The sequence below is a fragment of the Stenella coeruleoalba genome, assembly GCF_951394435.1.
Source record: "Stenella coeruleoalba genome assembly, chromosome: 3".
Classification (NCBI taxonomy): Eukaryota; Metazoa; Chordata; class Mammalia; order Artiodactyla; family Delphinidae; genus Stenella; species Stenella coeruleoalba.
The window spans coordinates 156,723,510-156,746,822 of NC_137148.1; the positions used below are offsets into that span (position 1 = coordinate 156,723,510).

Here is a 23,313-nt window from a genome sequence, read left to right on the forward strand (position 1 = left end):
CGCCATGCCAGTGTGGGGACATTTTACTGTTTTACTCTCTTCACTGTTCTCATTACCGAGTCTCTCTGGTTTGCTCACTGGATTATGATGCGTCTTTGCCTTTTCCTCCTAGAGCAGATGTGGGAACAGTGTCCCAGGCCTGTCCCAGGCCTGGAGCCGGCTGGCGCACAGTGGGGACTGGCCCTGCAGCTGCGGATTCACGAGTCATGCACGTGGCTCACTTGCCCACTGGGAGGCTCTTGAGCAGGAGTTTTTGCAGATGCTAGAAGCTCTTTTTCTCCCCAAGACAGTCTGCCTTACCTTTTTTAATCCTTCTACTTGCTGTAGCTCTGCTCGGAGTAGAGAGGAAGTGTCTTTCTCATGCTGTAATTCTCGCTGAAGAGCCTGTCTTTGCTCTTTTTCTGATTTCAACTCTTTCTCTAGACTTGAGCTGTTTTCGCAAAATGAACTTGAGTTAGTCTCAATGAGAGATTTTCATGGAGGTCCACAACCCACAACCCAGGTCACCACTCAAGAAACGGGGGATTCACAGGAATCTGAACTGCCACGTGAGCATCTAGACCTTTCAACAAGCATGGAAATAAGGTTCCCTTTCCCGCAGGGCCATCTGCACCTCCATAGGAAAGACCAGGAACATGTCATGGAAAGCAGGCACAGGCACACACTTGACAGTTATGCGAATGGAGAGGGAGGAAAAGAGCTCTAACACTTGGGGTCACACACACAGAACCCTCTACTGAGATGGACACCTGAGGAAAAGAGACGTTTATTCTGCAACATTTATCTTGCTTTTTCCAACCCAGAGCCAGCTGACAATGGAGGATATTGGGGGGTTGGGGGCAAATAGAAAGCTACAGAGGGGTAGGAAGTGAACCGCAACTAAATCCTGATGCCCTTCTCACCAGCTGAGTAGCCCTGGGGACTATACTGAACCCCCTGCAATCGTTTTTCTCATTCGTGAAACAGGGAATAGACGTCTCTTTTCTCATCTGAATCCTAGCTTTGCAGGGGCCACCTCTGAAGTGGACACTGGGACGCTGCCCCAATTGGGAGATGGCCTTCCCAGTCCTTCCCGCACCGCTCAGCCACCTGCTGCCGCCAGGGCTCCTACCACTGCTCGAGCAGCTGGGAGAGCTGTTGCTGCAGAGCGCTGCTCCTCCCGCCGAGCTCCTGCTGCAGCTTGTGGCTCCGCTCCTCGGCCCCCTGCCTCGCCCTCTCTGAGTGCTGTAACCTAGACCAAATGAACCAAATCTTTGTAAGGAAAGGATCATTCCTCACATTTACCATATAATTTTTGCATATTCTTGCTGGCTTTCTTTTACATTTAAAAATTAATATATGGTAAAATTGACTCCTTTTTGTGAATAGTTCCTGGAGTTTTAGCACAGGCATAAGTTCATGTAGCCATTACTACAATCCATTCTACCAGGTGATACAGAATAGTTCCATCACCCCACAAAACACCTTGGCACTGCCCCTCTGAGTCACACCTTCTCTCCACCCCAATGTCATATACATGAAATTATACTTCATATAACCTTTTGAGACTGGCTTCTTTTAGCATGTCTTTGCGATCAATCCAAGTTTTCGTGTGTATCAGTCATCATTCCTTTTTATGGCTGAGTAGAATTTCATTGCATAGATGTACCAGTTTATCCATTCATTTGATGAAAGATATCTGAGCTGCTTTTAGTTTTTGGCAATTATGAACAGAGCTGCTATAAGCATTTGTGTACAGGTTTTTGGGTGAACATGAGTTTTCATTTCTTTTGGGCAAACAGCCAGGAGTGGGATTATTGGGTCATATGGTAAGAGTATGTTTGGCTTTTTAAGAACTGTTTTCCAAAGTGGCTGTACCATTCTGCATTCCCACTGGTAATGTATGACTGTTCCAGTTGCTTTGTAGCCTCTCCAGCACCTGGTACTGTCATTATAAAAATATGTAGCTGTTCTAATAGGTATGCAGTGGCATCTCATTGATTTTAACATGCACTTCCCTAATGGCTAATGATGCTGAACATCTTTTTTTATTTTTTAACTCAAGTATTGTTGATTTACAATATTGTATTAGTTTCAGGTGTACAGTAATTTGGTTATACAATACACACACACACACACACACACACACACACACATATATATATATATATACACACACAGCTATATTCTTTTTTTCCAATTCTTTTCCATCATAGGTTATTATAAGATATTGAATATAGTTCCCTGTGCTACACAGTAAATCCCTGTTGTTTATCTAGTTTATATATGGTGGTGTATATCTGTTAATCCCATACTCCCAATTTATCCCTCCTCCCCTTCCCTTTTGGTAACCATAAGTTTGTTTTCTAAGTCTGTGAGTCTCTTTCTGTGCTGTAAATAAGTTCATTTGTATCAGTTTTAGATTCCACATGTAAGTGATATCATGTATTTGTCTCTCTCTGCCTGACTCACTTACACTTGGTATGATAATCTCTAGGTTCATCCATGTTGCTGCAAGTGGCATTATTTCATTCTTTTTTATTGCTGAGTAATATTCCATTGTGTGTGTGTGTGTGTGTGTGTGTGTGTGTGTGTGTATGTATTTCACATCTTCTTTATCCATTCATTTACTGATGGACATTTAGGTTGCTTCCATGTCTCGGCTACTGTAAATAGTAGTATTGCTATCAACATTGGGGTGCACATATCTTTTGAAATTAGAGCTTTCATCTTTTCTGGATATATGCCCAGAAGTGGGACTGCTGGATCATATGGCAACTCTATTTTTAGTTTTTTAAGGAACCATCATATTGTTTTCCATAGTGGCTGCACCAATTTATATTCCCACCAACAGTGTACGAGGGTTCCCTTTTCCTCACACCCGCTCCTGCATTTATTTGTAGACTTTTGATGATGGCCATTCTGACAGGTGTGAGGTAATACTTCATTGTAGTTTCAGTTTGCATTTCTCTAATAATTAGCCATGTTGAGCATCTTTACATGTGCCTATTGTCCTACTGTATGTCTTCTTTGGAGACATGCTTACTTAGGTGTTCTGCCCATTTTTTGTATTGTATTGTATTGTATTTATTTATTTACGGCTGTGTTGGGTATTTGCAGCCGTGCACGGGCTTTTTCTAGTTGCGGTGAGTGGGGGCTACTCTTTGTTGTGGTGTGCGGGCTTCTCATCATGGTGGCTTCTCTTGTTGTGGAGCATGGGCTCTAGGTGCGTGGGCTTCAGTAGTTGTGATACACGGGCTCAGTAGTTGTGGCTCCCAGGCTCTAGAGCGCAGGCTCAGCAGTTGTGGTGCACAGGCTTAGTTGCTCTGCAGCATGTGGGATCTTCCCGGACCAGGGATCGAATCCCTGTCCCTTGTATTGGCAGGTAGATTCTTAACCACTATGCTACCAGGGAAGTCCCTTCTGCCCATTTTTTGATTGTGTTGTTTCTCTGTTATTGAGTCATTTGAGGTGTTTGTATGTTTTGGAAATTAAGCCCTTGTCAGTTGCATCATTTTGCAAATATTTTCTCCCAGTCTGTAGGTTGTCTTTTCATTTTGTTTATGGTTTCCTTTGCTGTGCAAAAGTTTGTAAGTTTGATTAGGTCCCATTTGTTTATTTTTGCTTTTATTTCTTTTGCTTTGGGAGACTGACCTAAGAAACCATTGCTACAATTTATGTCAGAGAATGTTTTGCCTATGTTCTCTTCTAAGAGTTTTATGGTGTCACATCTTATATTTAAGTCTTTAAGCCATTTCGAGTTATTTCTGTGTGTGATGTGAGGGAGTGTTCTAACTTCAATGATTTACATGAGGCTGTCCAGCTTTCCCAACACCACTTGCTGAAGAGACTGTGTTTTCTCCATTGTATATCCTTCCCTCCTCTGTCAAAGATAAATTGATGTAGGTGTGTGGATTTATTTCTGGGCTCTCTATTCCAATGATCCATATGTCTGTTTTTGTGCTAATACCATGCTGTTTTGACTACTATAGCTTTGTAGTATCGTTTGAAGCCTGGAAGGGTTATGCCTCCAGCTTTGTTCTTTTTCCTCAGGATTGCTTTGGCAATTCAGGGTCTTTTGTGGTTCCACATAAATTTTAGGATTATATGTTGTAGTTTTGTGAAAAATGTCATGGGTAATTTGATAGTGATCACATTAAATCTGTAGATTGCTTTGGGTAGTACGGTCATTTTAACTATATTAATTCTTCCAACCCTAGAGCATGGGATATCTTTACATTTCTTTGAATCATCTTCAATTTTCAATTTCTTTTATCAATGTTTTGTAGTTCTCTGCGTATAAGTCTTTCATCTCCTTGGTTAGGTTTATTCCTAGGTTTTTTTTTTTTTTGATGCAATTTTCAACAGCATTTTTTTTTTTTTTTTTACTTTCTCTTTCTGACATTTCATTGTTAGGGTAAAGAAATACAACAGATTTCTATATATTAATCTTGTATCCTGCTACCTTGACAATCTTTTCATGTGCTTATTTGCCATCCATATGTCCTGTTTGGTGAAGGGTCTGTTTAAGTCTTTTGTCCATTTAAAATTTTATTTATTTATTTATTTAAGGCTGCACTGAATTTTAGTGTGCCACGCGGGATCTTGTAGCTGTGGAATGCGGGCTCATTGTTGTGGCATGCAGGCTTCTTAGTTGCGGCATGCATGTGGGATCTAGTTGCCCAATCGATCCCTGGATCCCCAGTTCAATCCCTGGATTGAAACCAGGCCCCCTGCATTGGGAGCGTGGAGTTTCACCCACTGAACCACCAGGGAAGTCCTCTGTCCATTTTAGATTGGATTGTTCGTGGAGTTCTGAGAGTTCTTTATGTATTTTGGATATAAGTCCTTTGTCAGATATGTGATTTTCAAATTTTCTCCAAATCTATAACTTGTCTTTTTATTCTCTTAAGTGTGTCTTCCACAGAACAAAGTTTTAAATTTTGATAAAGTCCAATTTATCAAGTTTTCTCTTATGGATCATGTTTTTATGTCATGTCTAAGAGCCCTCTGTCTAACACAAGGCCACAAAGATTTTCTCCTGTTTTTTCTTCTAAAAGTTTACAGTTTTAAGTTTTACATGTAGATTTATGATCCATTTTGAGTTAACTTTTGTTTAAAGGTGTGAGGTCTAAATTGAGGTTCATTTTTTGGTGTATGGATATCCAAATGTTCCAATATCATTCACTGAAAAGATTATCCTTTCTCCATTGAACTACCTTTGCACCTTTGTAAAAAAATCAGCCACCTGTATTTGTGCGAGTCTATTTTTTTTTTTTTTTTTTGGCAGTACGAGGCCTCTCACTGTTGTGGCCTCTCCCGTTGCAGAGCACAGGCTTCGGACGTGCAGGCTCAGCAGCCATGGCCCATGGGCCCAGCCGCTCTGTGGCATGTGGGATCCTCCCGGACTGGGGCAAGAACCCGTGTTCCCTGCATTGGCAGGCAGACTCTCAACCACTGCGCCACCAGGGAAGCCCTGTGCGAGTCTATTTTTTGACCCTATTCTGATCCCCTACTGACCTGACATTTACTTATTTTAAAAATTTTTATTTTTTGGTGCGGCATGAGGGATCTTACTTCCTCAACCAGGGATTGAACCCGTGCCCACTGCAGTGGAAGCACAGAGTCTTAACCACTGGACCACCAGCGAAGTCTCTGACCTGATATTTGTTTATTTATTTAAATTTATTTATTTTAAAAAAATTATTTATTTATTTATTCTTTTGGCTGCGTTTGGTCTTCATTGCTGTGCGCAGGCTTTCTCTAGTTGTGGCGAGCAGGGGCTACTCTCTGTTGCAGTCAGCGGGCTTCTCATTGTTGTGGCTACTCATGTTGTGGCGCACAGGTTCTAGGCGCGCAGGCTCAGTAGTTGTGGCTCGTGGGCTCTAGAGCGCAGGCTCAGTAGTTGTGGCACATGGGCTTAGTTGCTCCACGGCATGTGGGATCTTCCTGGGCCAGGGCTCGAACCTGTGTCCCCTGCATTGGCAGGCGGATTCGTAACCACTGCGCCACCAGGGAAGTCCTAACCTGATATTTAAATCTGAGCTCACTGGATAGTTCTAACCCCCTGAGAGGACAATGTGATGTAGCCCTAAGGTTGATTAAATGAATACATGCTTAGGCAAAGCTGGGGAATCCGGTCCCCTTGCTGGGGACCTGAAGGACAGTCATCCTAACTTGTCTATACTTTTGAAATACTCTGAGTAAGTCCCCAGGCCCAAATAATGCCCAGCACCTTCTAGGGAATATCTGCTGGGGGAAGTGTTTACCTTTCTTCCATTTGTTTCATGCTGGACATAACTTGATTGGTTTTTTCTTCAAAAGATGTGATGGCTTCATTCTTCTGTTGTAAACTGCTCTCCGCATTCTATAAAAGCAAGGAAAGAGGGTTATTTTCTGCTTCTCCCTCACCCCCCTGCCTGCTCTGGATTACAAGTGGGTTCAACTATTCTTGTACTTTTTTTATAACACTTTCAAGAGCGTTTCATTAATTGCTGCTCTTCCCCAGAGCCCTGGAAGACAAACTAGGCCATGGCTCCCATGTCATCAACATAAAGAAAGGCAGAGGGGGAATTTCCTGGAGTTCCAGTGGTTATAACTTGGTGTTTTCACTGCTGTGGTGCAGGTTCAATCCCTGGTTGGGGAATTAAGATTCTGCAAGCCAGCCGGCCAAAAAAAGAAAAAAAGAAAAAAAAAAAAAGGCAAAGAGGGAGATACTGAAGCCCTCTGTTTGAATAGTCCATGCCCCTTTTTGAAAAAGAATTTCAGAGTCGGATCTGACTCAATGTTACTGAGTCTTCTCATGTGTCAGGCACATCCATGAGTTCACCTGACTCTTGCAGAGTTCTCATGGTGGGCATTGTTAGCCCCCACTTCTCTGAGCAAGAGAGGGAGGCTCAGAAATAGAAAGCACCTGGGAAAAGGTCTGAGCACAAATATGGTGCAGCTGGGTTCTTACTCACAACCATGTGACTTTCTGAGTCCAGGCTTTTAACCATGGCAGATGCTGAATGACTAGGAGGCAGCAAAAGAGCAACATGTTTCTGTGTGCCTACTAGAGACACTCTTAAAATACAAGGATACAGAAAGGCTGAAGACAGAAAGAAGTCCTGATAAATTCTTAAGAATATATAGACTGTAGTGTCTGGCTTTAAAGTAATAAAACTAGACATAAGGAACAAAAGAATAGCTAAACACCTCATATCTGGAAATGGAATAGCATATTACTAAAAACTATTGAGGTAAAAAAAAAAAGAAAAAGAAACCAGAAGAGAGATTATGAAATACTTAGAGCTGAAAGACAATGAAAACACTCTGCAATATTTTACTATATTGAAGATGCACCCTAATTTTATATACCACTATGAAGGAAAAAACTGCTACTTGAAACATGTCATGCCATTGACCATAAGATGCATCTTGATTTCAGAGATGACAAATGTGAGAAACATGCTTTTTAGGTGAAATGCTTCCATCAAAATTTGAGGGCCATAGCTAAAGCAGTACTTGTGGGCAATTTTTAACTTTAAATAAAATGTTTAATGAAATTAAAAAAGATAAAACAGATGAGCTAAGCATGCATTTCAGAAGTTGAAAATGAGCCACAGAGCAAACCCAAAGAAATAAGAAAGAAAATAATAAAAGTCAGGGTAGAAATCAATGAAAAAGAAATAATAACAATACACAATAAAGAATATTAGAAAAAAAGCTGGTTCTCTGAAAAGATTATGAGGACAGACACACCTCTGGCAAGACCAAATAAGGAAGAAAGACAAAAAATGCAAAAAGAAAATGCTGAATAAAAGAGATTTAAAAATTCTGCAAAAGAATGTTATAAACAAAAACATTTGAAAACCTAAACAAAATAAGATACATTTTGGAAAAAAATATACCAAAATTGGTCTGAGAAGAAATGGAAAATATGAATAAGCCAGTAAACATTCAATAAATAGAAATGGTAGTCATAGTCTCTCTGCCCAAAAAGCCCAGCCCAGATGAATCCTACAACATGGGTGGGTTCTCAAAACTTTTGGAGAATAGACACTTTCTGTCTTATAAGCGTTATTTCAGAGAAAGAGAACAGGAAACCTTATTTTATAGTACCAGTCCAACCATGATTCTGAAGCCAAATAAGGCTAGTAAAAGGAAAGAAAGAGGTCTGTCTCGTACATAAACACACAGATTATATATAACATATTGGCTAACTGAGTCAAGAGTATATTTAAATATATCACAATCAAGCAGGAATCCAGGAACATAAATGTATAAATTGCCACATAAATAAGGGAGAAAAAGAACAGGACTATCACAACAGATAAAATGCAAAAAAGCCCAAAACATTTAATAAGGTTCAATATTTATTTATGAGGAAAACTCTGAGCAAACAAGAAATAGAAAAGAACTTCCTTAACTAAGTAAAGTTTATATATCAACCATCTAGTAAGCATTATTCTTGATGGAGAAATTTTTACATGCATTACTTTTAAGATCAGGACCACAAATCTGCTTACTATTCCAACTACTGTTTAATGTAGTCATGGAGGTCCTGGCCAATGCTAAAAGAAACAAAAAAGAATAAGGTGTACAAAACCTGAGAGTGAAGAAATTAAACTGTCTTTATTTGCCTATGATATGATCAATTACATCTAAAATCAACAGGATTAATAGACAAACTATTAGAACTAGGTGGTGAGCAAGGCTGTCAAACACAAGATCAACCTATAAAGCACAAAAGCACTTCTCTACATCAGCAAGACCTCACTAGGGGATGCAGCCAAAATAAGGCACCCAGCACACTAGCAACAAGAACTAGACAGAATTGAGGAGTTCACCTAGAGAAAATGCAACTCTTACAGAAGAAAAAGGACAAAAAGAGAGTAAACTATAAATTCAATGCAATTCTCATGTAAGAAATTCAGCTGGATTTTTTAAAAAGGAAATTTATACCTTATTCTAAAATTTTTATCAAGAATCAGACTATACTACAAAGCTACAGTAACCAAAACAGCATGATACTGGCACAGAAACAGCACATAGATCAATGGAACAGGATAGAAAGCCCAGAAATAAACCCAAGCACTTATGGTCAATTAATCTACAGCAAAGGAGGCAAGAATATACAATGGAGAAAAGACAGTCTCTTCAGTAAGTGGTGCTGGGAAAAGTGTACAGCTACATGTAAAAGAATGAAATTAGAACATTTTCTAACACCATATACAAAAATAAACTTGAAATGGATTAAAGACCTAAATGTAATACTGGATACTATAAGACTCCTAGAGGAAAACATAGGCAGAGCACTCTTTGACATAAATCAGAGAAATATTTTTTTGGATCTGTCTCCTAGAGTAATGGAAACAAAAGCAAAAATAAACAAATGGGACCTAATTAAACTTATAAGCTTTTGCACAGCAAAGGAAACCATAAACAAAATGAAAAGACAACCTATGGAATGGGAGAAAACATCTGCAAATGATGTGACTGACAAGGGATTAATTTTGAAAATATACAAACAGCTTATACAGCTCAGTATCAAAAAAAACAAACAACCAATCAAAAAATGGGCAGAAGACCTACATCAACATTTCTACAAAGAAAACATACAGATGGCCAATAAGCACATGAAAAGATGCTCAACTTGCCTAATTATTAGAGAAATGCAAATAAAAACTACAATGAAGTATCACCTCACACCAGTCAGAATGGTAATCATCAAAAAGTCTGCAAATAATAAATCCTACACTGTTGGTGGGAATGTAAATTGGTGCAGCCACTGTGGAAGACAGTATGGAGGTTCCTTAAAAAACTAAAAATGGAATTACCATATGATCCAGCAGTCCCACTCCTGGGCATATATCCAGAAAAGATGAAAGCTCTAATTCAAAAAGATACGTGCACCTCAATGTTCACAGCAATACTATTTACAGTAACCGAGACATGGAAGCAACCTAAATGTCCATCGACAGATGAATGGATAGGGGCTTCCCTGGTGGCACAGTGGTTAAGAATCCGCCTGCCAATGCAGGGGACATGGGTTTGAGCCCTGGTCCGGGAAGATCCCACATGCTGCAGAGCAACTAAGCCCATTCACCGCAACTACTGAGCCTGCGCTCTAGAGCTCGCGTGCCACAACTACTGAGCCCGCGTGCCACAACTATTGAAGCCCGTGTGCCTACAGCCCATGCTCCGCAACAAGAGAAGCCACTGCAATGGGAAGCCCATGCACCGCAACGAAGAGTAGCCCCCACTCGCCGCAACCAGAGAAAGCCCATGCACGGCAACAAAGACCCAACGTGGCCAAAAATAAAAATAAAAAGTAAATAAATTTATATAAAAAAATAGATGAAGGATAAAGAAGATATGGTATTATATACATTGGAATATTATTCAGCCATAAGAAAGAAGGAAATAATGCCATTTGCAGCAATATGGATGGACCTAGAGATTATCATACTAAAGTGAAGTCAGACAGACAAAGACAAATATCATGTATCACACATAGGATCTGAAAAAATGATACAAATGAACTTATTTACAACACAGAAACAGACTCACAGACGTAGAAAAGAAACTTATGGTTACCAAAGGGAAAGGGGTGAGGAGGGATAAATTAGAAATTTGGGATTAACAGATACACACCACTATATATAAAACAGATAAATAAGGACCTACTGTATAGCATAGGGAACTATACTCAGTATTTTGTAATACCCTATAATAGAAAAGAATCTGAAAAAGAATCACTTTGCTTTACACCTGAAACTAACACAATACTGTAAATTAATTATACTTCAATTAAAAAAAAGAAAAAAAGGATGAACATTTACAAATAGATAAGTCAATCAAAAAAAGAAGAGGGAAAAAAGGGGGAAAGGTAGGCAGGCTTGACCTACGTTATGGGTCGAGTGTGTCCATCCCAAATCCATTATGTTGAAGTCCTAACCCCAGTACCACCCAGGATCTTATTTGGAAAACGGGTCACTCACTGCAGACATAATTAGTTAAGATGAGGTCACACTGGAGTAGGGTGGGCTCCTAATCCAATATGACTGGTGTCCTTTTACAAAGGGGAAATGTGGGCACAGGCATGCACACACAGGGAGAAAGCTGTGTGAAGATGAGGGCAGAGATGGAGGTGATAACTTCTCCAAGTGAAGGAAACCCAAATATTGCCAGCAACCACCAGAATCTAGGAGACGGATGGGACTGACTTCCTCACAGCCCTCAGAGGAAACCATTCCTGCCAACACCTTACTCTGAAACTTCTGGCCTCCAGTACTGTGAGACGGCAAATTTTTGTAAAGCCACTCAGTTTGTGGTACTTTTAAGCAGCTTACTATATGGAGAAAAAGATAACTGGATCCCTAGGTAAGGCCATATACAAAGGTTAACTCTAGATACATTAAAAACCTAAATGTGAAAGGTTTAGACAACTAGTGTGGAATATCTTTGACACCTAGACATGAGAAAGAGTTCTAAAACAAAACCCCCAAACTTCAAACCATATGTGAAAAATCAACACATTAGACTACATCAAAAATAGGGACTTAAGGACAGTAGATGACACTAGGAGAAGATATTTACAATCTGTAAACCAGTAAAGGACTAAAATTTAGACCATACATGGAATTACTACTAATCAACAAGGAAAACATAGGAAACCCAAAAGAAAAAAGGACAAAAAATATGAATAGGCAAGCCACAAAGCAGCATAAATGGGAACCAACATGAAGGGATGCTCAAGCTCACTAGACTGAGAAATGAATATTAAGTCAACTGTACCCTCGCAATACAGGCACCACAGGACACAGCTGGAGGGAGCGTGTGTTGGTGCAGCCCTTCTAGAAAGCAGTGTGGCTGGGCTTATGCAAACCAAGGACACAAAGGAGGAAAGGAAGTGTCTGGCTGGGAGGACACTTCAATTATGTCTGCCAGAGAGATTTCAGAGGGAGATGGGTACACTAGCTGCCAAGGTGTTGCTTGTGCTAGCGCAGTGGAGGAAAACCGTTTGTCCGTCACCGGGGGAATGGGCAAGAAAACACAGTGGGTACAAACGCTGGGAAGCTAAACTGCACTAAGAAGCCAACAGCAGATATACATGAGGATGAATGTAGCACTGAGGGAGAAAAAGTAAGGAATAGAATGTGATCCACAGCACGATACCACTTGTGTAAATTAAAATTCATGTCCTCAAAATGATACATGTTTTAGAATGACAAATATAAATAAAAAGATAAACACTTAAGAATGCTGGCCTAGAGGAAAGAGGATGGGAGTCGGGGTGGGGGATAAAAGGAAATAAGAAAACAGGGTGTCTTATTATAGTGCCCCAAACAGAGGGATATGACTGACTCAACCTTCTGCATCTGAAGCCCAGAGGGAGAAAAGGGTATGAAGCCAGAATTCCAGCAGCACCAGAGACGGACTTGGGGGTGGTGCTTCCCCGGGGAACCCAATGTATGCTGTGCTGACTCAGCAGCCAGGGGTTTGGTGCTGTCAAAGCAGATGTTGTGACCCTTGTTAGTTATGGCAAACATTTAGTCAAACTGTCGCTTGCCCAAACTTGGAAGATGGAATCCACGCAACTGTGCCAGGGCTCCAGAATGCTAGGATGTGCAGTGGGCTTTGCCATGTGAACAGGTGCTATAAGCAAGGGGTTTGCAGGGAGAGATGGACAGGGATACAGAGGCCAAAGGTTAGAAAAGTCAACTGCTTCTGGACTCAGAAGGAAGAGAGAGGACTGAAGAGTGAGCCATATGGCCCTGTGACATCCTGCAGCGAAGATCGGAGTAGGCTGCTTTCCTCATGTCTCAAGCTGTTGTTCTAGATGACTGGTCACTGACATGAGAAAGACTGACAGAGCAAAGAAACGGAGCAGGTGTGGGAACTGTGTTTACTCATAACAGACTACGGTCACTGACACACGGATCAAGTGGATGCAAGCAGACCAGAGGCTGTGACAGAGGGAACCGAATTGTCCAAGAAACCACCAGTCTGGTCTGAAAAATATCTGACTGTTGGATCCCTTATACAACCTCCAGGCCAGTAGACTGACACTGGCAAGAAGCTGGCCGTCAAAGCTGTGTAGCCCACTCCACGGGAGCCCACTTCCCATCAGCCATCGAAGATGGTGGTCTCAGGGGCCACAGAGGTCAGCAGACATGCTCTCTAGAAGGCAGAAGCGGTAGCCAGACATGCTAAGAAATGGAGTCCTCAGTACCCCAAGCAGCCTTCACGGTTCCTGCCCAGAGGACACAATGACCACCGAGGGCCAGGGACTGCCAGGTGTGTCCCTTGTTTCCTCTTTTCCAATAGGCATTTCATCATGGTTATCCTGTTTCTGCTCTACCAGTTCATCCTGGGCAGGACAGGCTAACGTGACTGACAGATAGTCTTCTAGTTGGAACACAGGCCCTATGGGCTTGAGGAAGAGTGCTGCCCGTCACCCAGGGTTGTGGACTCTGAGGAAGCAGGGCTTGCCAGTAGCTCAGTGGGGTCGACTGTTGTAGTGACAACTACATCTACCCACACCTACTTTCCCCTTCACCTGGCCTGCAGCCCAGAAACAACAGCCCCAGGCTCCCCTTGCAGCCAAGCCTGGCCATGCTGACTAGCCCTTTCCTATGTGATCGGAAGAAATGGTGGGTGCAACTGCTGTCTCACTGTTTGAGAACAAATCCCTGGCTCTGGACTTTTGCTCTTCTCCCCACTTCTGCTGGCAAGAATGGTGACAACTCAAGTGGCCTTGAGAGCTGGAGCTGCCATTAGTCTGAATCCCTGAATGACCGTGGGGAGCAAAACTGCTGGTCTGCAATGCTTTAAGCTATTATAGTAGTTTAGTTTCCCCTAACATGTATTAACAGTATGTCTATATGCTGAACAAAACCAGAAGAAAACATGAAAAAATTAAAATAGATAATTTGTTGGGAGGGTAAAACTATTTTCTTCCTTTTCTCTTTTTGCTTCAATTTTCATTGTTGCAATTACAAAAATATTAATTACGTAATAATTTTTAAAAAGACGGACAAAATAGCACAGTTTATTTGTACCGTCTGCTCTCACATTATCTTTGACATAGATGTTACTACTAGTAAGACTGAAACCACTCTATGGAAAAGGAAGTGGGACTGTTTCGGCAATAAAATAGGAAAGAGAACTTCAAAAAAGGAAAAGCTTTGAGGACACAGAATGGTACCCTTCTGGGTAGCTTCTGGGCAAGAAAGTGTTGCAGTGTTTAGATGCTGTCTTTCAAACTCTGGCGTGACCGGTTCTTTCTGGGCTAGCTCCCCTTGACCACTCTGAAATGACGAGGGAGGTGATCTTGGAGACTCAGCAAGATTAACTTATTGGCAAAGCTTGAAAAGGCAATACTAACTAATATCCTTAATCCACTTCTCCATTTCTTGGGGCAAACAATTAGTACCTGAAGTAGACAGAAACAGACAGCAGGGGGACAGTGAACGTATGACAGGCAAAGTTCAGATTTAGATTCAAGAGACACAGTTCAGTTTTCAGCTCTATTTATTAGCTGTGCCACCAGGGACATGTGACTTAGCCATTTGATTTTACCTTGTCACTTACATTTCCCCCCATTTTATAAACTTTTGTCAGGGACTGCTGGGAGACTCAAATAAAATAAATGCAATAACATGTAAGATGGCCTAGGACCAGGTCTGCAAATACTAGGCCCTCACAGATGTGTCTATTCTCTCCTTCTGCGGAAAGAATGACTGGAAAGGCAGCACGTGACAAGCTCTACCACCGTAGACAAGCAGCAGGAAACAGGGTTGTGATGTGGACATAAAGCCAAGTCCCACCTGAACTTTGTGAAACATCTGTAAGTTAATTGCTTTGACTTCCTCCAGCTGCTGGCGCAGGGCAACTAGAGTGTCCTGCTTCTCGTGAGTGTCCTTTTCTAGTAACTTCATTGCGATTTCCATTTCGGTTTTCATTCCAATTTGTAGCTCCAGTTCTTTTTCTAGTTCCTTAAAAGGATATTAATAAGGAAAATATTATTAAAGCACATCACAGAAATGAACTTAACTGATGTTGTATCTTGGGCAGTGCTGAAAATACAAACGGAAGGTCAGAATAGGTTAGGGAGATGCAGACAAGTCTGTCTGGAGCGTAACTAGATTAAGTTTTCTCCCTTTCCTCATTTTACAATGAACACTGGCTCTGCATCAAGTCAACAGAAAGCAGGTAGGTGGCAATGAGGAATACTCCACGAGTATTTTTTTTCACATGTTAAAAACTTTATTTGTATAAAAACTCACTTGTTTTTAAAAGCAGGTTGAAGCATGTGTGTGCAAAGTACTGACAGAAGTAACATAGAGGGAATAAACTGAGGAATCTTTCTGGTAACTCAGGCTCGCAAACTCACCAAACGGGCTTTCTTCTCCTCCTTCAGCTGCTTCCACACATCATTGTACATTTCATCCAGACCTTGCCGAGTCTGCTTGTAAGTCTCCAGCTCAACTTTTGTATCCTGTTTTGTTATCTGTGATCAAACAAGAGCACCAGAGGGATGGTTTGCTTACAGAAGCAAGCTAACTACAAAGTATTTAAAAATATAACATATATATATTTTTAAACAGTAGCATAATTTCTATTTTTTTAAGCATAATAGAGAAAGGCTAAAATTTTAAAGGTATTTTGAAATATCTTTGAACATGAAGGATGAGAGCAAGCCAATAGATTTTTGAAAAGGTAGGTGCAGAAAACAATTTAATTTTCTTTAAAATAGAATAGTCGTTCTGAGTGGGAAAGGTCCCCATTCAGTATTTATCTAGCACGTTTTTAGCACTGGGTGAATTTTGAGATGAATCAGATATGGTCTCTACTCTCAGGTCATCAGGTGAGACAGCTGCAAGCCAGCAATTCTACACAACAGTAAGCGGATTCTATAATGGAGGGAGGTGCAAATAGCTATGGAAACACGGGAGAAGAAGGGTCCAGGCCTACTGATGGGTGCCAGAGGCAGCACCACAGGGGACCAGGCTCATGAGAGAAGCTGAAGAGGGAATAGGAACTTGCACTCGCAAAGGCCCAGAGGCAAGGGAGCAGTGCACTTGGGAAACCCCAAGTGGTCCGGGTGGCCTGAGAGTGACACGGAAGGGCACTGCGGCAGGATTTTCTGGTGTCAAACAAGGCATCTTTGCACGTTCTGGGCTTGAGATGTCTGATGGACATGTCTGAGTGGGGAACATGCCGCCCAGCTGCAAGGCCTACTTCTCACCTCCACGCTTTTTTCGCTTTTCTCACGAATTAATTCATTTTGTTCTCTTAATTGTTGCTGTTCTTCTTGAAGTGAACAAATTCGGTCTGTTGCAGCTGAAAGCTGATTAAGAAAGATTTTTAGATTTCTTAACATCAAAATGAATCTTACTGTTCAAATTAAAAGCTAACATTTGGCATCTTCACAATTGACAATGTATTTTCACATATGTGATATTTTATTTTTTATCCTTGTTTTGAATAGGTAATACATTCACATGGTTCAAAATTCCAAAGATATAAAAATATAAACAGTAAAATCTCTCTTACCCCTGCCCCTAGCCATCTCTGTCCTCCCTAGATATTCTTGTTTTACAAAAATGATAGCATACTACTTCACGTGGGCAAAGATTTATGGACACAAATTAGAAACAGCTTAAATGTCCAATACTAGAAATGGTTTAACAAATCACAGTAAAAGCATAAAACAGAAATATGTAGTTATTAAAATACTTACAAAAGCTTTTAATGACTTGAGAACATACTTATGATATAATAAAAATAAAAAAGCAGGTTATACAGTAAGTTCTCACGTCTAGTTTAAAGAAAAAAACTTAACTGTTAAAAATCATTAAGAAAAACAAAAACAAACAAACAAAAAAAGCTTAAGGAAAGATGGGGACTCTATATACAGCTGTCACTTAGCCAAGGGATTACGGGCTTTTTTCCCCCTGATTCTTCATTCTTTTTAGTTTTTCTAGCCAATGAGCAAAAGGATATCTTACCACTAGAGAGAGAATTAAAGAAGCTGGGAGAGGAATCACAACCAAACCATTAAAGATGTGCCCGAGGAAAACATCTTCCTTGCCCTGAACAAGTTAACGTAGTTTAGGCTAAAGTGTACAGGAGCAGGTGCCTTCATGTACCTGCTGAGGAGAGGCTAGCAGGAGAGGTGAGTAAATACCCCAACCAACCTCTCCTTTCCCAGCCTCTGAGACAGCCTGGTGAGAGAAGGTGAGGCTGGAGAAGCAGAAAGAAGCCAGACATTTGCCCTCAATACTTGGCTGTGCTCTTAGCGTCATTCACTAACGGGGGGCCCTGAAGCACTGAACTCCTCACCTCCTCTTGGTCAACAGCATCTAGGTCCACTCAGACTCAGAACCCAGGACTGGGGTTTCTAAACATAACTGCTATGCCCACGTAAGAAACTTTAAGGCTTGAAAGGAGGTGCTAGTTGCTGCAAGGGAAAAAGCAGGCAAAAACCATAAGCTAATTCCCATCCTACTCTCTGAAGACGTAGAGAGCACACCCTGAAGTGAGAGATACACTTTTCTCTGAAGTACATTTTCTATTACATCTGTTTGCCTTTGAAGGAAAAATAAGCCAGTTGTTCAGTTTCAAAAGCTAAATTAGACTTTCACTCAAAGCATGTCACCTCCCCTCAGAATGGGAGAAAATATTTACAGATGAAGCAACTGACCAGGGATTAATCTCCAAAATATACAAACAGCTCATGCGGCTCAATATCAAAAAAACAACCCAATCGAAAAATGGGCAGAAGATCTAAATAGATATTTCTCCAAAGAAGACATGCAGATGGCCAAAAAGCACATGAAAAGATGGTCAACATCACTAATTATTAGAGAAATGCAAATAAAAACTACAATGAGGTATCACCTTACACTGGTCAGAATGGCCATCATGAAAAAATCTACAAACAGGGCTTCCCTGGTGGCGCAGTGGTTGAGAGTCCGCCTGCCGATGCAGGGGACATGGGTTCATGCCCCGGTCCGGGGAGATCCCACATGCTGCGGAGCAGCTGGGCCCATGAGCCATGGCCGCTGAGCCTGCGCGTCCAGAGCCTGTGCTCCACAGCGGGAGAGGCCACAACAGAGAGGCCCGTGTAACGCAAAAAAAAAAAAAAAAAAAAAAAAAATCTACAAACAATAATTGCTGGAGAGGGTGTGGAGAAAAGGCAATCCTCCTATACTGCTTGTGGGAATGTAAATTGGTACAGCCACTATGGAGAACAGTATGGAGGTTCCTTAAAAAACTAAAAATAGAGCTACCATATGATCCAGCAATCCCACTCCTGGGCATATATCCGGAGAAAACCATAATTCTAAAAGATATATGTACCCCAATGTTCATTGCAGCATTACTTACAGTAGCCAGGACATGGAAGCAACCTAAATGTCCATCAACAGAGGAATGCATAAAGAAGATGTAGTACATATACACAGTGGAATATTACTCAGCCATAAAAAAGAACGAAATAATGCCATCTGCAGAAACATGGATTGACCTAGAGATTGTCAGACTGAGTGAAGTAAGTCAGACAGAGAAAGACAAATATCATACAATATTGCTTATACGTGGAATCTAAAAAAGGGTATAAATGAACTTATCTACAAAACAGAAATAGAGTTACAGGTGTAGAAAACAAACTTACGGTTACCAGGGGGTAAAGGGCGGGGAGGGATAAATTGGAAGATTGGGATTGACATATACAAACTACTATATATAAAACAGATAACTAGTAAGGACCTTCTGTATAGCACAGGGAACTCTACTCATTACTATGTAATGCCCTATATGGGAAAAGAATCTAAAAAAGAGTGGATATATGTATATGTATAGCTGATTCACTTTGTTGTACACCTGAAACTAACACAACATTGTAAATCAACTATACTCCAATAAAAATTATAAATAAAAAAAAAAGCATGCCACCTCATCTGGGAGAACAAAGAGTGAATCTGCTTTTCTAAAATCAACTAAGGGGACTTCCCTGGTGGTGCAGTGGTTAAGAATCCGCCTGTCAATGCAGGGGACACGGGTTCGAGCCCTGGTCCAGGAAGATCCCACATACCGCGGAGCAACTAATCCCGTGTGCCACAACTACTGAGCCTGCACTCTAGAGCCCGCGAGCCACACCTACTGAGCCCGCGCACCACAACTATTGAAGCCTGCACGCCTAGAGCCTGTGCTCCACAACAAGAGAAGCCACCGCAATGAGAAGCCCCTGCATCACAACGAAGACTAGCCCCTGCTTGCTGCAACTAGAGAAAGCCCGTGTGCAGCAATGAAGACCCAACGCAGCCAAAAATAAATAAATAAAATAAAAAAATTTTAAAAATAAATAAAATAAAATCAACTAAGGTCTCCTTGAGTGCCTCCACATGCTAAGTGTTGGACAAGGCACATTTATGTGGTATTAATCTAACTTAATCTTTACAATACTATTGTAAGTGTGTTGAATTATCACCCAATTTAGAGATGAGCAAAGTGAGGCCCAAAGGCCCACTCCACCCCCCAGGTGAATTCGAGTCCTTCAGCTCTAAGTGTGATGAAGTCTCTCCCATGAGGCCCATTTTTGAGCTTCTTTCTCCTGTTACAAATCTGAGCTCCTCTCCTGAAAGCTGTTCGGGCCTGCCCCCTCAAGAGGGCGCAGGAAGTTTAAAGTGAGCTTTAAACTGGGTCCTCCGTTACAAAGGTGCGCTCTGCGACTCTCCTTTCGGCTGTAACCTGCCTCCACACCATGGCGGGGGGGTCACTCTCCGGCCCCCCTCACAGCCCTCTTCCTTCCCGGTGAGACTTGGTGGGGAGGGTCGAGCAGCCAGGGACCGCTACCTGTGGAAAGCCTCAGAAAGGCTGAGCAACCCCCCTCCTGCTAACAGGAGACAAGATGTGTCCACCAAGGAGACTGCCGGGCAGCTGGCAGCAAGCTTTCTTCCTCAGCCTCAGCCCTCCTTCTTCCTGTCCTTTCATTCTTTCTCTTCCTAGTGAGAAAGCAGAGAAAGACCACACTGTGGGGAGACTGGTTCCAAGCTCCTGAGAGGCCGAGACACGGAAGGGGGGACGAGGGTACTTTTACCCCATAAAAGAGCCTGTGCCTTCTGGGCAGCCGGGAGACACACTACATCATAGGAAAGGTGGGAAAAGAGGAAGAGGATAGCACGTTCACAAAAGGAGTGGGGCTTTTCCAACTAGGACTTGTCTTCTACTGGACCACTGTGAGGTGATAAAACCTAAGTCACTTAGAACTGGCTCATGATCCGTTGCACTGGCTCATGGGAGCCCCGGCCAGGGCAGAACACGGACATTCTGAGGATGTGAAATTCTGAGAATGTCTGTCCTGTGTGCAGCTCAACCCAAGGTTAGCAATTCCCATTCCTACCAGTGAGAAGCTCTGGTCAGATATACCAACCATACCATTTCTCTTCTTGGGTCATTCTGCTTTAAGAATTTCAATAAGTTACAAACCTCTTCTTGAAGCTTTGAATTAGTCTTTTCCAGCCCTTCTATCTTGGTTTGAAGATCCCCAACTGTGCAGCTGTAAAAAAGAAAATATTAAGTAAATGTGAACTTATAAAAGCTGACTGTTTTCCCAATCTGTAAACAATGAGAATAGAGATTCCTAGATTTCCTATATGAAATGGAGAGTCAAAGGGTCTCCAATTAACTCATAGATGAGAATTCTAAATATATATGTAAGCAGTGTGTGTGTGTGTGTGTGTGTGTGTGTGTGTGTGTGTATATATATTTTTTTTTTACTGAAAAGTTTTCAATGTTTTCTCCAAATATGCTATCCATTTCTTGTTTAGCCAACTGGAAAGAAAACAGCATTTCCCCCAACACAATATATGGGAACCAAAACGCACCGGCAGTCATATATCTAAAGTAATATTCATAACAAGATATTGGTACTTTTGGGTAGTAGGATCAAAGGTGATTTTTAAATCTTTTTTACACTTTGTCCCATTTTTCACATATTCTTTAAGTAATATGCACTACTTTCATACTGAAAAATATGTAAAAGCTAATGTAGACTTGACAAACAACAATAATAATAACCACAACAATAATAGTAGTAGTTTTCTTTTTGGACAATATGTCAGGCCCTGTTTGTTCTAAGCACTTTAAATGCGTCAACTCCCCACAATTCTGTGAGGCAAATCTTATTGTTAATCTGTTTTACAGATGAGGAAACCATAACTTTATATCGAAAAACTCACTTAACTTCATACCCCTATGAACCCAGGTGGTCTGGCTCCAGAGCCTGCACTTTTAGGCAACAGACCCTACTACCAAAAACTGGGGCTTTTTGCCGGTGAGGGGGGTACCAAGAAACAAACCTGACAAGGCTAATGAACCAAGGTTCAAGAATTGGGTGGGAGAAAAATAAAAATACAAATTGACACAAAATGAAAAAGTCAACAAAACAAAACATATGGAAGGAATTACAAGTTTTAAGAGTATGCCATTTTCAATTCTGTACCAACTACATAACTTAGAAAATATCAACAAAATTTCTATTTTTCCTTAGAAAACATAAATTACCAAAAAAGATATATCCTCACGAGGAGAAAAGCTAGATGAATTAACAGCTAAGGAAAAACTGAAAAGCTGGCAAAGTATTGCCTCCATACAGGCTTTGAGCTTCAAATTTTCAAGGAGCAAATAATGCTCACAAAATAGAAGGTGTTCCCAGGCACAGAAACAAGGCAAAGCTTCCTGATTCATTTTGTGAAGCTGCATAACCCTGATACCATGCCAGAGGGGAAACTATGGAACAACTATGTTAAGTTACATGTTAAGAGAATGACTAAACTATTAAAGCTATGATCAAGTAGAGTTTATCCCTATGAAGAAATCCATTAATAAACTATATTACATCAATAGATTAAGGGATAAAAGTCATGATTAACTTAATGGATGCTAAAAGGCATTTGATAAAATTCAACATCTATTCCTTATAAAAGTTCTCAATAAACTAAGCATGGATTAAGAATCTCACTCTCAAAATAATAGCCAGCATCACACCTCAGGAAAGCTCAGAGCAGCATACCCTAGGTATGTTCTGAAGAACACACTAGCTCCTTTGCCTGCTTCATTGGCTTTGGGGGCCGGAGAGGCTGCTCCCGCAGAGAACTGCTAATGTGCACAGTGTACTCTCTAAAGAGGGTTCAGAGAGAGAATTATTTTTCCCAAACATGTTAGGCTGAGAATCTCCATCCATTCTCCATCAAAACCTGCAACAACTAGTGTTTCATGAAACACAGGAGTAGCTTTCCAATTAAAATGAAAATTCAAGATAAAGATACCTGCTATCACTATTGAATTGTTCTCAAAGGTCTAGCCCAGTGGTTTTCAACCCCTTTTTCCTGCCCAGAACGTTGGAGGGATGTGTGTTGATTCCCAGCAGCAATAATGCTTCCCATGCAGTGATTTCCAACTAAGCTGCGGTGGGCTAAGGGGTGGAGAGGTTTAATTTATTACTCTCTAATTTGCATAACTAGACAGAACAAAAGATCGAAGGATTCCCCAAAGCTCTTTATCAAGAAATCATACTTCTACAGTCTGTACACATGAGCACTGAACGACAACCTTTTTTCTTGGTTTGGAAAAAAGTTAGTTATAAATATATGGCAACTCAAAAAGGTTCCATGAGGCAATTATCGGGCACTGAGAATGAACTGCAACACTGGAAAAAGGAGGGAGTCCTACCTTAAGTGCCGGTTAAGTTCTTCCACATAATTTTTTTGATCAAGGACATCAGTAATTCTTTCATGCCTTTTAAAAAGAACATAAAAAGAGAGAAATTCTTTTTACTCAGGGTTAATACTTTTAATTGTCCCCCAACCTTCCAGTCACCTTGTAGGAGTACCAATGTCATCAGGAAACCAAGAGATGGTCAGAGCTTAGTAATGTCTGCACGGTCCTAAGTGAACCAGCAAGGCGGGCTAGGAAGACATGGGACACACTGGAAACAGGCTGCCTGGAGAGGAGCCTCCCTGCAGACGCTCCTCCCATCTCTCCCCTAGCATTTGAGAAAGCCACTGGCAGGCAAGGGAGAAACACCAAAAGCCACATGTAAATGGCTCTCCAGTTAGGAGATGAAGCAGCCCTTGTTATACTGAAGGAAAAGAAGCTGCCTCAGAAAAGAAGACCACAAGACTCTTCAAAACACAAACCTGATTAGTCTGGGTTAAAAAAAAAGACTCTGGGAACTCTTTGGCAGTCCAGTGGTTAGGACTCCACACTTTCACTGCCAAGGGGGTAGGTTCAATCCCTGGTCAGGGAACTAAGATCCTGCAAGCTGTGCAGCATGGCCAA

General features: G+C 41.3%; 1 protein-coding gene across 1 annotated transcript in view; it reads right to left on the reverse strand.

Annotated features, from left to right (window-relative positions):
- Positions 1–23,313, reverse strand: part of RUFY1 (RUN and FYVE domain containing 1) — a 57,781-nt gene that overhangs the window by 9,146 nt on the left and 25,322 nt on the right. The window contains exons 7-14 of the mRNA XM_079915789.1: positions 22,705–22,770; positions 20,461–20,530; positions 16,217–16,318; positions 15,362–15,478; positions 14,796–14,963; positions 6,249–6,346; positions 1,112–1,231; positions 301–430 (exon numbers count right to left, since the gene is read on the reverse strand). Of these exons, the coding sequence (XP_079771915.1) occupies positions 301–430; positions 1,112–1,231; positions 6,249–6,346; positions 14,796–14,963; positions 15,362–15,478; positions 16,217–16,318; positions 20,461–20,530; positions 22,705–22,770 (871 nt within the window). The remainder of the gene's footprint in view (positions 1–300; positions 431–1,111; positions 1,232–6,248; positions 6,347–14,795; positions 14,964–15,361; positions 15,479–16,216; positions 16,319–20,460; positions 20,531–22,704; positions 22,771–23,313) is intronic.